We start from the raw sequence: 16,541 nt of genomic DNA on the forward strand, positions 1-16,541 counted from the left end.
CACGGGTATCGAAACCTGGTTTCTAGCGTTGTAAGTACGCAGACTTACCGCTGTGCCACTTCGGGGCTTCTCACTCGAAACACAAAATTGTTATTTCAATAATGTAATTGGATAGCATTTATAAAAAGATATATGAAAACCTGAACATGTAGTCTAAAAACAAGCTAATAAGGCAGTTTGTCTATTGATATAATAAGATTCAGTGCTTGTATGTGTGTCACGTAACTTCTCCTAAACCGCTCGTTGCACCTACTTTTAAATGGTACCCAACGAATTACCTCGGTCCCGAGGTTTGCACAAAGGTAAAAATTTTCACCCCATCCCTTGGGGAACCCGGGGATTTTGCAAAAACACTTTTACGTGGATTCCCCGAAAGCGGATCCCAGATTTGGCACTGATTTACATTATATCACGTAAATAAGTAGAACTACTAATTACCGTTCGTAACTTGGTTGAAGATATTAAACTTGTATTATAGCGACAATGATCATTAAGCTGTAAAAGTGTCAAACAGTAGTTCAAGCATTAAATTTGCATTATAGCAGCCCTGTAAATGTGGGCCATAGACCCACAGGTTCGCTAGTATCTGATGTGACTCCTAACTGCCAAATATCGCTCAAACAAAATATGAAGCTGTTGTTTGTCCAATCTTAGTACTAGCTGTTATTTGTAATTTCAGCAAAACCCCTTTCTTCCTGTACATGTTTACCAGTTCATCTAACAAAAACTATTTTTTTAATGTTGGAAAATAGAAGAAAACATATTTATCTACCGCAAGAAAAAACAAATACTGCTTTTTTTTTACAAGTTTAACTTATTTGCATTTTAAAAATATTTTTCAAACATCATTTTCAGACGACAGCTCTTATTTGATATTGGTATATTTACTACTCAAAACAATCTAAATCTTTTACCTGTTGAATACACCTGTGTACAGTCAGCTCTCTCGGTTTTAATCAAATCTAATTGTGGCAATTCAATATTTTCGTCAACAGCTAAAGGAACTTTTTGTTCCCAATCGAACACCAAATCGTCAGTTGTATAAGAAACTGAAATAAAATAAAGGAAACAAAATAGGGTGACCTATTACATACACTTGATAAAAATAGAACAAAAATGACAATATAATATTACATAATAAGTAAGACTCTGTAGCTTTGACATAAGTTATAAGCGAAAACTACAATAATTAATCCAGCTTATTTGAAATTGGACCGCTATTTTGATGCAATTCTTCATATTGATTCTACAACGAGACAAATTGATGTGCTTCATTTTTTTATCTGCAATTTTTACAGAGGATTTCAAACGAAGATATCTGGGCTACTGACCGTAGTTGATAAAGTTTAGTAAAAAACAAGATACTTACGGCTTTCCATTTGTAAGGAACACATTTGGGTATCGTGAGGATAAGAAGCAAAGTTCATGGAGCAGGAAAGCGTTAATGTTAACCTGCAGTAAAAAACACCTATCCATCAAATAACTAATGATAACTAATTTTAATACACCTTACTAAGACTAGCTTGTTGGTTCGCCAGTGTATTATGAATGATGAGAAAACTTAAGTCTAGTAAAAACAAGAATAAAAATAAGATAACTGGTGTTAAAACAACTAAATAACATTGTGTTATTAATTTTTACTCCTAATTCTGATTGTAAATGACTCATGTAAAATTGATAAAAACTACACTTCACCAACGTAATATAGTTCATTCACATTATGACATTTTTTGCTCAATGTTCATGCAGTTTGATAATATCAACAGCGTTCGTTTCAACCATTACTGTGTCTTTCGTATTTCTGCCGGCTTGATAAGCCCTGCTATAGGGCGAAAGACCTTGTCGGCACTTTATATGCTAGATATCGTGTGGTTGAATTATTGGATAAGACAGATATCGTGTGGTTGAACTACTGGATATGACAGACATCGTGTGGTTGAAGTACTAGATATGACAGATATCGTGTGGTTGAAGTACTAGATATGACAGATATCGTGTGGTTGAAGTACTAGATATGACAGATATCGTGTGGTTGAAGTACTGGATATGACAGACATCGTGTGGTTAAAGTACTGGATATGACAGATATCGTGTGGTTGAAGTACTGGATATGACAGACATCGTGTGGTTGAAGTACTGGATATGACAGATATCGTGTGGTTGAAGTACTGGATATGACAGATATCGTGTGGTTGACATATTGTTATACATTATTCTTTACTTTCATTCTTGATTTCTTAGAAATACTATCTATAATACTATGTATAATAAGTTACAATTACTTTTCTAAACATCGAAATCAATAACCTCTAATATATAATATTTTCTGAGGTTATAATTTCTGGTAACTTTAATAACTATTCGGGCATGATGAAGTAACTTAACACTTATTTTCTAATGCAATAACAATACCAAACACACTTTTAGGCTTCAGAACTGTTTGAGCTGCAATAAAATCAGATTGCCTTGGCCAGCAGGCACTACTTGCCAAGCAATAAGAAACAAAGTCAAATTCGATAACATTGACGTCAACATGACTTTACTAAGTCCAAAAATTCAGAATTTGATTATGTAATCAACCACTAATTATGCGCTTATAAGTATAGTATGCAAAAAACATCGTGTTAAATTTTGGGCCCTGATTCGGTGTAGTTAGTTTTCTGTGTAACGTTTTATTTTAACACAAGTTTTCACCTGCATTTTATTAACGTTAAACTTCCAATCACTCACTTTTTTTTCCTTAACAAGCGATCTCTGACTTAACTAGAAAAAATGCAGTAGGTTGATAAGTGAGTAGGGTTCTTGCCAAATCTAGGAATGCATAAAATAAGTAAATTTTAGGGATGGGTAGAGTACGATTTGATTAGGATTTCGCTGCAGCTGAAAAGGCTGAAGGCTCTACGAGTGAAGAGTTACACAGTTCCAAAGATGAACAGCTTTGGATGATGATCTGCACTTGAGCCAAATATGGTAGGCAGCTCACCAACATCATTTATTGCCTCCCTGCCATCGTCCTTCATCACACTCTTCTTGTCATGATTAGGACCTCATCTAGAATTTCATTGAAAATGTCTAGTCGCTTCGGGGCGTATATTTGCATCGTTCCTTCGTGATCTCTTTTACAGCTAATGTATTTGGTCACGGATATCTCACCATGATCACATACACATATGCTGCACATGTAACATACCGAGCGTTTTACAAACCTGCAGGTCTGCTTCGAAATTGACGCTTTATACATTTGCAAAGATTTCGAAACGACTAGCGTAAGCATTTTTGAAGAAAAACAGCGTGCTCTCATTGACATAGCATTAAAACAACAGATGGCGAAAAGCCACTTTTCAGCAAAATATCGTTCCCACTAACCCTACAAAATTATTTCTTTCTTTCAGCATTGCTCTAAATCGTGAACTCTGACAAACTTGTAGGAAATAATACATAATCCCAGATTTAATTGGCGGAAAGCACGCTCTGGTTAAGTGAAAAATCGCTTGTTAAATATAACTTTTCTTCTCAGCCTTTTGGTTTCAGAACTCAAAGCCAACATAGTTGAAAACAATATTATTGCGACCTACTTGACCATATAAAGTATAGTTTTGTCTTTCCATAGCCACATGTAATGGTTAGGAATGGTCATAGTTTGAAAAGTAACTTGTTTTGCGTTTTTGAAAAATGAATCTGGTCTCCACATGTACTTCAGCCACTCGACTTCCAGCAACCTGTAGTCCATAGTCATATTCTCCGGGAGTTTAAGTCTGTGGTCCTTCCATGTCTGAGCAAAGAAAATGTCCGCAGCATACGTCTGAAACACGAGTAATGTTAAATTACATTTTGATATATTTTCAGCTTATTAGGCCCGATTGGTTTGTGAATTTTGATTATTACAACAACTTTTCAGCTTAGTAGCATCTCTATTTAGTTTAGTGGTACGAAGTTTCAAAAAAGGTCTTATTATTGTAAATTCTTTACTAAGGAAATGTAAAAGTGTATGATTAAAGTTTCTTATTGCAAATCCATGACATTTTCCATTCCTTCAATTCAACGGTGAGTGAAAATACAGACTTCATTTTATAATAGCATCGTTATACTTACCATTGAACCTTCATTAATTGAATCGAGCCCCATGACAGTTACATGGAAAAACACTTTGGTTGGTTTACCTGTAAATAAAAGACATTTTTTTTGTTTCAAAAACTGCTAAAATGTTTAGTAATTAATTCTAATAAGAAATGATTTGTTTAAGCTGTGATTCATTTTCTTTACTTGGAATCTCAGATTATAAATTGAGGCCACAACTTAATTAGACCAGTTTGTTGTGATTTTATTTTTTAAATTTGAAAAAAAACATCGTGTTTTAAACAGTGAGAATATTACCAAAAATGATTAAAAACTAAAGTTTATATTCCGAAAACATAATGAAATATTTAGTTAAGAAAATACGCAGAAATCTTACTTTATTTTTTGTTTATTTAAAAATGAGTATTAACTGAAACAGGGGATCTTTAAATGTTCAACATATGTATTTAAACTGGCTTTCTTTTCAGTAAAAATCTATATTTGAATTGAGAAACAAACATTTTTCTTGTGAATGCTGTTTTTGTGTGTGTTATTTTCTAGGCTAAGCTTAACTACCGATACAGATAATATTTGGGAAAGGTGGGGTAAGATAGCTCCTTAACTTTGAATGTGATTCTCACCAACAAGGGCAAATGCCATGAAAAAAACAAAATCTTTTAAACTGAACCATGTTTTATTATAAATGTCATTTCTACTTATTGACAAAATGCACTTTTTTGTTGTTGGCCGTTGTATATTAGGCCCCTCATGGCCAGGTGGTTAGGGCACTCGACTCGCAATCTGTGGGTCGCGAGTTCGAATCCCCGTCCCACCAAACATGGTCGCCCTTTCAGCCGTGGGGGCGTTATTACTTGACGGTCAATCCCACTATTCAGTGGCAAAAGAGTAGTCCAAGAGTTGACGGTGGGTGATGATGACTAGCTGCCTTCCCTCTAGTCTTACACTGCAAAATTAGGGACGGCTAGCGCAGATAGCCCTCATGTAGCTTTGCGCAAAATTCAAAAACAAACAAACAGTTGTAAGTAAGATGAATAGAAAAGGCCACCCAGAACGAAGTTAAAAGACCTCCAACTATATCATAACAATTTAAAATAAGTATACATTAAACAACTTCAATTAAATCGCTCAAATCAATATTAAATGCTCCCAGCAGTTACCGGGAAGCTTGTACGTCATGCACAAGTTATGCATTATTCAGGATAATGGCAGAAAAGAACGTAAATACTAGTATGAGACAATAAAAAAACAACAACTGCGGACAGAGGCTATGGTGGAAATGTATGTCATTAGTGCAGTGTAAGACGGTACCGCGGGGAGGGGGGGGGGATGACATCCTACTCTAAGCCACTAGTTAACTTGAACTGTATTCCTTTTACGGCATATTCAGCTCTCTATAATTCCTTATTGTTTGAAATTAGCAAAGTGAAATTCTCTGAAATATACTTCGTAACCACAGAAAATTCTAAGTGCTTAAGTTACATTAAGTTGTTCAAAAAAAAAAAAACACAAAGCAAAAAACACCTGAAGTTTCGCTTTGATCATTCACATTCGTGTTTGTCCACCAGTGTTTATTCACGGAGGCACGTGAACAATAGTTACATATGCTCGTTTTAGATGGCAGAAGCCATAACTAATAATATTCAATGCAGTTTTCCGAAAGGGGCCGTTTTACCCCACTTTCTCTTATTACTTACAGCTAAATTCGCAGAATTCGTAACAAATATTAATGTGTGTAAGATCTATTGGTATTGCTAGAAGGTTTATGTGACATTACATTCTATAAGATTATTAATTATTTTAGTGAATATTTTTTGAACAAAAGGCATCGTCGGCAGCGGCACACAGGGTATGCTGTCGAAGAGCTAATACATTTTTCTTACTTGAAATTCCTAAAGGTCCAGTAAAGAAACATTTGTCAAAATTATTATCAGTTATATTGTAATGTATCAAAACCCACCGATATATATATATATATATATAGGTTACATCTGATTGTGGAAAATGTTTGTTTTTGACTCATTCTTCTTTCTTTTATTTCAAGTTCCAAAAATTGGTTAGTACTTTGTCAAAAGTTGTGAGATTAATACGATTTTCTTTTGCTAACATTTGTTCATACCATCTTTTTTTGGAGGCCTCATTTTGTCGTATGCTTTGACACCATCTGGTAGCAAGTCATTAAAAGTTAACGATCCACACGTAAACTTGAAGCTGAAATATAATGGCAGTTTTTTATATTTAAACATGAATAATATGAATTAGAAATTTACTACATACTTTTATTTAATTTTAATCCTTGGTCTTGTATCCTAACCGTTACTGGCTATCTCATTCTTTACAGATAATTAACTCAGATTTCTGAATATTGATCCTAGATAATGAGTAATGTATTATTAACTTTGAAATCAATTTAAATATAAAGTTTTATTTGATTGAATTAACAATATTTCAATAATATACTTATTAGTTGATGTGTGACCAAAAACTCTTTATAAATATTTCGCTTTTTCTCGTGTTTCTATGGTTTTACACATTAGGAATTTAGAAAGTTAATTCTTTAGAGGCGAAACTAATATGTTCATATATAAAGAAATATGACCTGAGGTTAAAAAGCTTTCTGCTTATTCATTGTATCTAAAGATATTTTAAATCGAATCATACCTGCTTTTTTTCTTAGAAACACTTCTAAAAGTAATTATTTTCAAATTTGTATTTGTTCATCTTCTTAAGAGAAATAATTTTATAGTTTTATAGTCATAGTTTTTAATTTTTAATTTATAAAAAGAAGCCATTTTAGTAATTTTAATAGATAACTTTTGTAAACAAAGTATGTTTTCATGCTATACATTTTAATGAATATAACCCTTACCATTCTGTAAGACAGACAATGATAACAAATGTAGAGATTCTATAATGCCCATTGGATCGAATATCAAACATATAGAAAAACCACATGCTTAAAACCTAGAAAAAGAAAAATACACTTATGAATATTAGGTGTATTTATATGAATTTTTACAAAAAAAAAGACTTGAAAGATAACATAGGCATTGAAAGTGAACAGCTCAGAAGGTACAACGTATGTTTGAAATATTTTAATGACAGCTTAGAAGAAAACTATTTTTACAATTAATTTGTATGCCCTTTGAAAGCGATTTCGACAAACAAGGTTTCCAACGAGGACACAGTAAAACTAAGCATATTTATCAAGTACAAAGATATATTTCTTTAATTTAAAATTTGTAACTGTTTTGTGATTACGGTTATAACTTAAAAAAAAACAACAACAACATAATATTCAATTTTCTAACTTTTGTGTACTTTCATACGCTGCTTCTTCTGCTTTGATGCCTGGGGATTATAGTGTCATACGCTGCTTCTTCTGCTTTGATGCCTGGGGGTTACAGTGTCATACGCTGCTTCTTCTGCTTTGATGCCTGGGGGTTACAGTGTCATACGCTGCTTCTTCTGCTTTGATGCCAGGTGGTTAGAATGCTCGACTCGCAAGCTGCGGGTTGGAGGCTCGAATCCTTTCACCGAACATGCTCGCCTTTTCAGCCGTGGGGTCATTGTAAAGTAACGGCAATCACCCTATTCGTTAGTAAAGAGTAGTCCAATAGCTGCCTTCGTCTAGTCTATCCACTTTTAAATTAGAAGCAGTTAGCGCATGTAGCCATCGAGCAGCTTTGTGCAAAATCCAACAAACAAACAAACTTCTGCTTCATATGTTTCGTGATCGGGAAAATCTTGAACATTATTCTAAGTATAGTTATTAATTGAAATCATAATGGTCAGAACAACAACGTAGAACTGAAAAATCTCTAAAAGTATGAAATTTTAGTTCTTTAAGACTAGAGTCGCGTTTTGCAAGAATAAGCAAAACAGCGTAGTGTCCAGTTCTTGGCACTGTTTTTCGAAGAAACATGTCACGCTAAGAATTGTGGAATAAAATGATACCGAAATGGTTCCTGGTTAAAAATGTTCAAAAGGTTGACATCTTTTAAAATATTTTATATTTTGAGGTATAATAATGTATCAGAGAAGACGCAAATATCTTAAATGTGGGGATATTAATATTTACTGGCGTAAAAGCTTGTCAGAAATGTCGGGAAACCACTAGAAAACAAAACTATTCTGTATAAAACCAGCAATACACAAAATAAATAAATAAAATAAATGAAAAATTTCCTTTCCCAGGAACATGCTACATATTGCTCCTGAATACACTATATATAACTGAGCAAACGTGCTACATATTAGTGCCTTTGGATAAAAGATTAAAACATACGATGACCATATGATTGCATATACACCTGTTCTTCTTTTGAGGCAAAATCGTCCCCCTTCTTAGAGATAATTGGTATCTTCTCCAGTCTCTTTTAACAAAGACGTTTTCGAAATAATTCCCAAGCATAGATTTGCTCTAGCTTTTTTTACGAGCGTTGATAGGGTGTGAATACACTTTTGTGTCTTCTATCACGTGAGTCTTTCCGGCTTTCATATTCGGATCCTACCTAGCTTAATGTCATAATGATGTGGTTGATGTGGTGTCAGTCACATAACGCCATGCCTGATCTGGTCCTGGGAACTCCCTCCTTGACGGGCTTTTATATAGCAGAAGAAGTGCGGAAATTTTGGATCTATTTACGTCTATGTTAGCGATTGAATTTATCTAAAATCGGAATGGACGGTTATAAGAGTATTATAGGAGAAAAGGTGGTATTGGACTCGTGTAACTCACGAAATCAGGAGAAATTGAGTGTGACCAACTGACTGACTACCCATCACTTGACTTTTATGATTAAGGTTTTATAATATTGGAACTAAGTTAGACAGGAGTTATGTTAATTATATTCGGTGTGAAAATATCATATTATTGTGCAACCTACTTGTCGTCACTTTAAAAAATTGGCTTTTTGAAGTGATCAACGTTTGTAAACTGCTTGTGAATAGCATGTATAAGTTAAAATGCTAAAAACATTTCAGATATCTAGGGTATTGCATTTCCTGTCAAAGAACGAAAAACATACATGATGACTCGTAAACTTTCTGTACTTGTTCTTCGAATTTTGAGTAAAAAAATCATTTAGTATGTAGCAGTAAATATGAAACAAATTATATTAAGACTAGCTTCGGTTATAGAAACTATAATAAGTGACATTGTTGGAAATATTGTTTTGTATGTTAAAAAACTAAAATAACCCATAAAGCAACTTAGTTTCTTGCAAAAGTTTTAAAAGACATAAATTTAATCGATATAGAGAGGAAGTTCTATTATTAAAGTTTTTTATTTGAAGAGAACAAGGAGTTCTTTGTTCAGGCTCAATCTCTTCTTCAGAATTGCTGACGCATCACTCCCCAAACAGGAGCAGTACGTGACGGTATAAAAAGGTTACTTTTAGCTTGTAAAATAACACCACCGTAGGATAGACTGAAATGGAAGACTATCACGTGTCACGCAGAAGAGGTACGCAAGGTAGAACTTCGGCTCATCAGATGAAAATCCAGTTAATATGTATATTGAAAGGGTAGGATGGTACAGATATTAAGAGATTAATACATTGTCAGCTATGGTCTTCAAAATTTAACATAATTTTACCTAGAATTCAAATATAGGTTCTTTTCCAATGCTATTATGTTCGAGTGTGCTTGTAAATAATCATACTTTACAGCTGAATCAAATATTACGAGGAATTCCGCCTTAATTATTGCAAAAGCATAAACTAGTTATATAAGTTGACTTTAAAAAACAGAAAAGGAAATATTTTTTGTAACACTCTGAAACAGGCAAAATAATCCATTTTCACATGAAAATGACACTGAGAGTCAATCTTCTTATAAGAATGATATTCGAGGTTTCATGTTGTCCTTAGTCAATTTGATGGTAGCCATGATTGCTTTATATTGTTGAAAACATAGATTTTGAAGGATGGCGGGATCACTCTTATACCATACACCACTGAGAAAATTTCCACAGTAAAACTTTCCTCGATGGTATTGCAATATCGAATGGTCTAAAATTCCAAGTAAAATAGGCGATAATCGTTGGTTCGTGTGTTTGTGCCATTACTGTACAGGACCCAAGCATTTTAAGAGAAATAAATATGTCACAAAATTCTTATCATATGTCATAAAGTTGTCTACGGAAAAGAAATCTAAATTATAATTGTTGTTCTGTGATGAGAAAGAAACGAGTAAAAGTAGAAAATAAAGGACTCTCAGAGTAGCATATTGGCAGGAGTGTGCCACTGGGGAACAAATGTGTGGAATGGGTACGTCTGCGGACTTACACCGCTAGAAACCGGGTTTCCATAGTCATGGTGGGCAGAACACAGATATCCCATTGTGTAGCTTTATGCTTAACTACAAACATACAAACAAATCCACATATTTACCAGTACTAAAATAAAGGCCTGTGGACGTTACCTGAGACTATTCCAACATACCTCTACATGAGAGAAACAAAATAATCTGGAGTGAAAACTCAAAGTTGTAGAACAATATTGAAAGCTATGTTATTTTCAGGATTGAGAAATAACTATAAAAGGAAACGAAATTATGACATTTGATGAGAATATACAAATAGTTTTCATAAAGCGTAACTGTTTGTAGCTCAAGAATGTTAAAGATGCCTAGTTAAGATTTTAGAGAATGTACTGAGAAGAAATGAACAGAGTCCAGTCAATGACTCTTGGTTTAAGAAAATATTTTATAACAATTAATGACTTCAAAAATAGCAAAGAGCAATACTGTCTGACTCAGATAATTTCATAAACATGTCTAGCTTTTTGGTGGTTCATTCACTAGAGTCAGTGACAGCACATTTTCTTGGGTGCCTTTTATACAATTATAGTGTAAAATGAAGGTACATTTGATGCTACGGTCATAATTAACAGTAAAATAGTAGTGGATGTAAACTGCTTCAAAGAATGGCGTGAGACAACGGATTTTTGTCAAAGTATCAAATATTATTGTTTGTGTGTTATCAAAAGTGTCACATCATCATCATGAAGAAAATCTTACTATTGGTAACTGTGATGTGACACATTTGTAAGTAAACTCTGCGGGAAATCATATATATGAAATTATTTCTTTGTGTTTCAGTTTTTATTTTCATTTGAGAAGAAATTCACTATCCTACCAAAAGTTATGGGGCACGGGTAATTATGAATAAAACACGTCTTTATTCCAAGAAATTAATAGCGTGTTGGCCCGCTTTTGGCCTTAATGACTGCTTCAATGCGTCGTGGAAGACTGTCTACTAATTTCTGGTAGAAAGCTGGTGGTAATATGCTCCATTCCTCCTTTAAAGCATCAGTAAGCTTCACTACTGAAGAGGGCCATCTTAGCCGTAACCTAATTTTGCATTCCAGTTCATCACAAAGATGTTCTATCGGGTTGAGATCGGGGTTTTGTGCTGGCCACTGCAATGTTCCGACATTATTCTCTTCAAACCACGTGTTCACAATCCTTGCTTTGTGACATGGAGCGTTATCATGTTGGAAGGTGTAAGGGCTGGTACCACAAAATTGCCACAATGTAGGACACACAGAATTGTGATCATATATGCTACTAATCACGACAGCGATTTTAAAAGTTTAAAAGAAAAAAATATTACGCTCCTAAATTATTTTGTCTTATGATAATTAGTTACAGGCTATGTTTCAAAAGGATAATCATATTATTACGCGATTAATTATAGAAAGGAAATGAAACAAAAAAGAACGATTTTATTAGTTACGCGATTGGAAATTGTTCTTACTAAAGAGAACTTCGTAAGAGAAATTATCAGAACAGAAAATAGACACAGTATAAATAAAAACAGTGTTTATAGAATAAGTAAGTATAGGAAAAAGTGTGTATACAAACATTGTGTATAGAAACAGTTTGCAGGGAAACACTATCCTTAGAAAAATGTGTATAGAATGTATAGAAACAATGTGTATAAAAATAGTGTGTATAGAAACAGTTTGCAGGGAAACACTATCCTTAGAAAAATATGTATAAAATGTATAGAAACAATCTGTATAAAAAGTAGTATGTATAGAAACAGTTTGCAGGGAAACACTATCATTAGAAAAATGTGTATAGAATGTATAGAAACAATGTGTATAAAAAATAGTATGTATAGAAAAAGTGTGTATAGAAACATTATTTATAGAAACAGAGAGTATATAAACACTGTCCTTAGAAAAACGTGTGTATGAAAATAGCGTGTGCCTTGGTCACTCAACTGTAAACCTGAGAGCTTATATCGCTGAAATTCGGGTTCCGATTCCCGCCATTTTACAGCTTTTTACAAAAAACAGTATGCATAGAAACAGCGCACTTAGAACCAATATATATTGAAACGGCATACTACTTTAAAAGAAAGAAAAAAACCAAAACATCTAAGAATAACTGAAATAATTAGGGTTGATTTCAAACCTCAATTAAATCAATGTGAGTTGAGCATATAATAATTCACACGTGTCCCCTAAATATACATAAATTTAATTTTACTGGAATTGTAATAAGATGTTGATGTGAAATTCAGCCTGTGTCAGTAGAACAGGGGTTCTCTAACCCTTTTGCTGCCTCCCCCTTGAAAATATTTCAGACTGTGACGACCCCTCTCCACATACAAAGTGATAGCAAATTCCTGTACATACTCTAAAGTATCCGTTATCGCAATGTTTTTTATGACCACATGGCCCCTCTACAATAGTCTAACGACTCCCTTTTGAGTCAGGACCCCAGTGTGAGAAACGCTCAAACTGGGGTCCTGATTCAAGGGGGAGTTGTTGTGTAAAATAAAACGTCGAAAAAATTAATATTCATTTCACCACTAAGTTCTCTTACGGGTTTATACGTCTTGAATAGCCCAGGACCAACGCTCTCCCATACACAGAACTTATAATTATAATGCTTTTATGTGTTTATTTGTTCATAAATATAAGGTAAGTAAAACTTTACAAGCTGAACTAACCTGATTTAGTTTTGTCTTCAGTTTATGAATGAGTGAGCTTTTATTTTATAACGAGGCTGTGTTAGTCAAATTCAATTAGTTTAGTAGAGCTTGTAAACTGTTACGTACCTTATAACTCAAAAGAAAATAGATGTATTTTTATTAGTCTTGATGTACAATAATATTTAAACATTAATTTGTCTACAGACAGTTTTACAAGTTGAATTTTTTGTCAACACGAGTTCAAGAAATCAATGTGTACACAGCCACAGATTGACTAGCTTTCCGTATATAAATGCAAGAGAGATTTCCACTTAAGTAAGAAATCTGCTGACTAAAACGAGTATGGTTGACTTCTTCCTATCGAATTATCGATGATGAAATTAAATCAGAAGTCCCTCACGTGGTCATCAAAGTATGGAGACATACTCCTACTGAGTTTCTCTAAGTATAGCATAAGGTAGGTATTTCTTCATCGGATAACTGAACACTGAGCCAGTAATATTTAGTTACTGATTCATGTAATATTGATGTGATGAATTCTTGTAACTCTGATATCCATGTAATACCATCAAACCTCTAATTAATCCCATACACAATTCCTGCTAAGATAACGTCTGTATATATTTTGTAAAATTGATGCATGTTAACTAAAATAAATGGTTATATTTACAAAATTAAAAGTTTTAGGCAGTTAAACATTCAATATATATTCTATGTTTCGAATGAACAATGTTTTAGTAGAAACGAATATTACGAACTCTTAAAGAATTATGATGGTCTTTGTGTATATTTAATAGAGAGGGTTAGGAACGATTTTCATATGCTATGGTTCCAAAAATGGCATGTGTGGTACCTAGGTATTTGATTTAGAACGAATTCCCGACTGCGACTGTGCAATGCTGCCAAGGATATCTTTATTTCTGGTGGATTATGTAACAAACCTTTACGACGAAGCAAGTTCACATAGCAATGTTATAATAGAATGAAGACACGCTGGTCCAAATCGTTACAGATATTAGATGATTCAACGTTGCTCTTGCGCACAATGATTGGAATTCTTCATCAACATGACGGCTCACAAAAATGCCAATTTTGCATGATGAGATTGGAAAAGTAGATTTATCACACTACAGTACCTGATCAGTAGTTCAAGTGTTATGATTCAGGAAAATATTGTTAAAACCTACTTTTCTGTGAAAAACGATTTCATATTACTTTGCGTCTATTCAGTTCATTTTCCCACAAGTTTGACACATTGAATAAGCATATGTTTGCAAAGAGCATGAGAAATCAAAAACAATAAAAAATTGAACATTTGTTAGGTGATCCATGGCTTTTTCTGTGACTACTGTATATGATATGTTTGATTGTGCTTTGGTAAAGTAGTATGGATAGAACTAAGTCACTATTTTGAAAAATATTTTTTGTTGCAATCTCTGCTTGTAGGAAAAGGCATATTAAACGTGAATGAGAAATATGAGTGGTGAAAATACCAGTTACGCCTCGATTATGTAGAAAATGTATAAATGCATAACATATTTTTAACACTTTTCTGTCACTTTCATTGAATTGTAACCCCCCACTGGCTTCAATACCCATGGTGGACATAGTACAGATAATTCATTTGTGCAGCTTTGTTCTAACAACAAACAAACAAACACCCTTTTGTGACACTTACTTCAAGTAGTAATAAAGATTTAAAAAGCAGCGAGGTATATTTTGTTTTATAGTTTCATCGATTCCAAAATGTTCATTTTCAGATTATAAATTGTGTCATAGATTAACTGTAACTTATACATTTTTCTGGAATGTTTAAAAATATGTTCATAATTTTAGGAATATTGTTACTTTAATGTATTTCAAGTGAGAACGATTTGATAATTAATCTTTATTTTCTATTGGTTATTTGTTTTTTCTATTCTGATAAATCTTATGCATACCACACTTCTAAGAAGAGCTTGTAGCAAAACTAATACACAGAATAGAAAGTTCTGAGCTAAAACTAGGAACTAACTTGATGAGTGGCTCAAACCTATTGAATATGTTTTTGTCTTATCGTAATGTAAAAAAATATTCTCGACGAAAGCGGATACGTTGTTGAAATAAAAAACAAATACTTTTTGTTTTTGCTTTGCTACTTGGCAGAAATTAATTTTATTTTACTCTTGTGCAGTGTATCGATGTAATATTCAATTTTTATATGCTGTATGATTAACTTACTTGCTTACGTTTAAACAGCGGTAAGTTTACGAACTTACTACGCTGATATCCGGAGTTTGATACCTCGCAGCGGACATTAGTAGCTAGCCCAATGTGGGTTGGCTCTAAAAGAAATAAGCAGCATCAGATGACTCCCAGTGGTTCAGCGTTAAGTCTGAAAGCTTATAACACTAAAAACCTGGTTTCGATACCTGAGGAGGGCATAGCACAGACAGTCTGTTGTGTAACTTTGCCCTTAACAAGAAACAAGCAATATCAGGTAAATATATTTGGGGGTATGGAAATAGATATGAGTATCAGTCCTTCAATTCTTAGTCTTACTTTTAAGTTAAAGCAGTAAACCTGTTGGCTGTCAGAGAGAACACATATAACTAAAGAATACAAAAACTTACTTGTTAATTTTCCAGTCCTATTACCGAAAGTAGCCAACACTCAGTAATCTTTTACATATATAACTGGTGGATGAAGATAGATAACAATAAGTTTCAAATGATATGTGCTAAGTCACAATATCAATTATTTTACATAGATATTTATTTCAAACAAATTCCGTTTTAAGGCATGTGAGTTCAAAACTATTTTTAGGCTTAAGGGTTCATACAAAATTAAATTTACTTAAAAGGGACATGTATACATACATATTTATACGCTGCTGAAAGTGAGAATATTTTCAAACATAAACATTTTAAGGATATCTTATATAGAAACACTTTTGTGTTTATAATATGAAATTAGACTTACTTTACGAAGTACTTGCGGAAAAAAGTCTTCTCAGTGGTGGTTTAGTTTTACAGATGTGAAACTTTGTTCTAGTTACAGTTTGTCGCTAGTGGAACTATAGGGAAAATGACAGTAAAATCTTTGGCAATGCACCATATCTACATAGGAGGAATTGCTAAATGAAAGTCACTTGTAATCAAGTATTGGATATGTTGAACCAGCTATGATGACCACTCAAAGAAATCCGTTTTTGTCATTCTAGTATAGCGGAACCTGAGGCTCGATCAGATGCCCGCGTATTGCATCCACCAATCAGAACTTGTCATTCAAGAGTACCTAAACTATTGATTATTAATTCCCATGGTTCATACTGTATATCAGCGACATTGAAGCATGATATTACTACAACCAGCCCAACAATCACGTGAATATCGACTCTGCTCAGTTTTCCTTAGTTTGCAAGAATTTGAAAAGTAGTTTATATGAACATATGCTGCAACATTACAAGACAATAAACACTCTTTAGTAGAAAAATTAGGTAATCTATTCATGATGAAAATCAAGGGGAAAATGGGCA

At 33.5% G+C, this 16,541-nt stretch overlaps 1 protein-coding gene across 2 annotated transcripts in view; it reads right to left on the reverse strand.

Moving 5' to 3' along the window:
- Positions 1 to 16,116, reverse strand: part of LOC106470226 (glycine receptor subunit alpha-2-like) — a 24,501-nt gene extending 8,385 nt beyond the window's left edge. The window contains exons 1-7 of one of the 2 annotated variants that reach the window (XM_013930769.2): positions 15,986 to 16,116; positions 6,944 to 7,038; positions 6,194 to 6,285; positions 4,093 to 4,160; positions 3,576 to 3,802; positions 1,370 to 1,452; positions 915 to 1,049 (exon numbers count right to left, since the gene is read on the reverse strand). In XM_013930769.2, coding sequence (XP_013786223.2) covers positions 915 to 1,049; positions 1,370 to 1,452; positions 3,576 to 3,802; positions 4,093 to 4,160; positions 6,194 to 6,285; positions 6,944 to 7,029 — 691 coding nt within the window. In that variant the 5' untranslated portion in view covers positions 7,030 to 7,038; positions 15,986 to 16,116. Of the gene's footprint in view, positions 1 to 914; positions 1,050 to 1,369; positions 1,453 to 3,575; positions 3,803 to 4,092; positions 4,161 to 6,193; positions 6,286 to 6,943; positions 7,039 to 15,636; positions 15,672 to 15,985 lie in introns of those variants that run through there. The other variant, XM_022399640.1, reaches the window with a different exon arrangement.
- Positions 16,117 to 16,541: the final 425 nt, after the last annotated feature.

Source organism: Limulus polyphemus, unplaced genomic scaffold (genome assembly GCF_000517525.1).
Source record: "Limulus polyphemus unplaced genomic scaffold, Limulus_polyphemus-2.1.2 Scaffold102, whole genome shotgun sequence".
Taxonomy (NCBI): domain Eukaryota; kingdom Metazoa; phylum Arthropoda; class Merostomata; order Xiphosura; family Limulidae; genus Limulus; species Limulus polyphemus.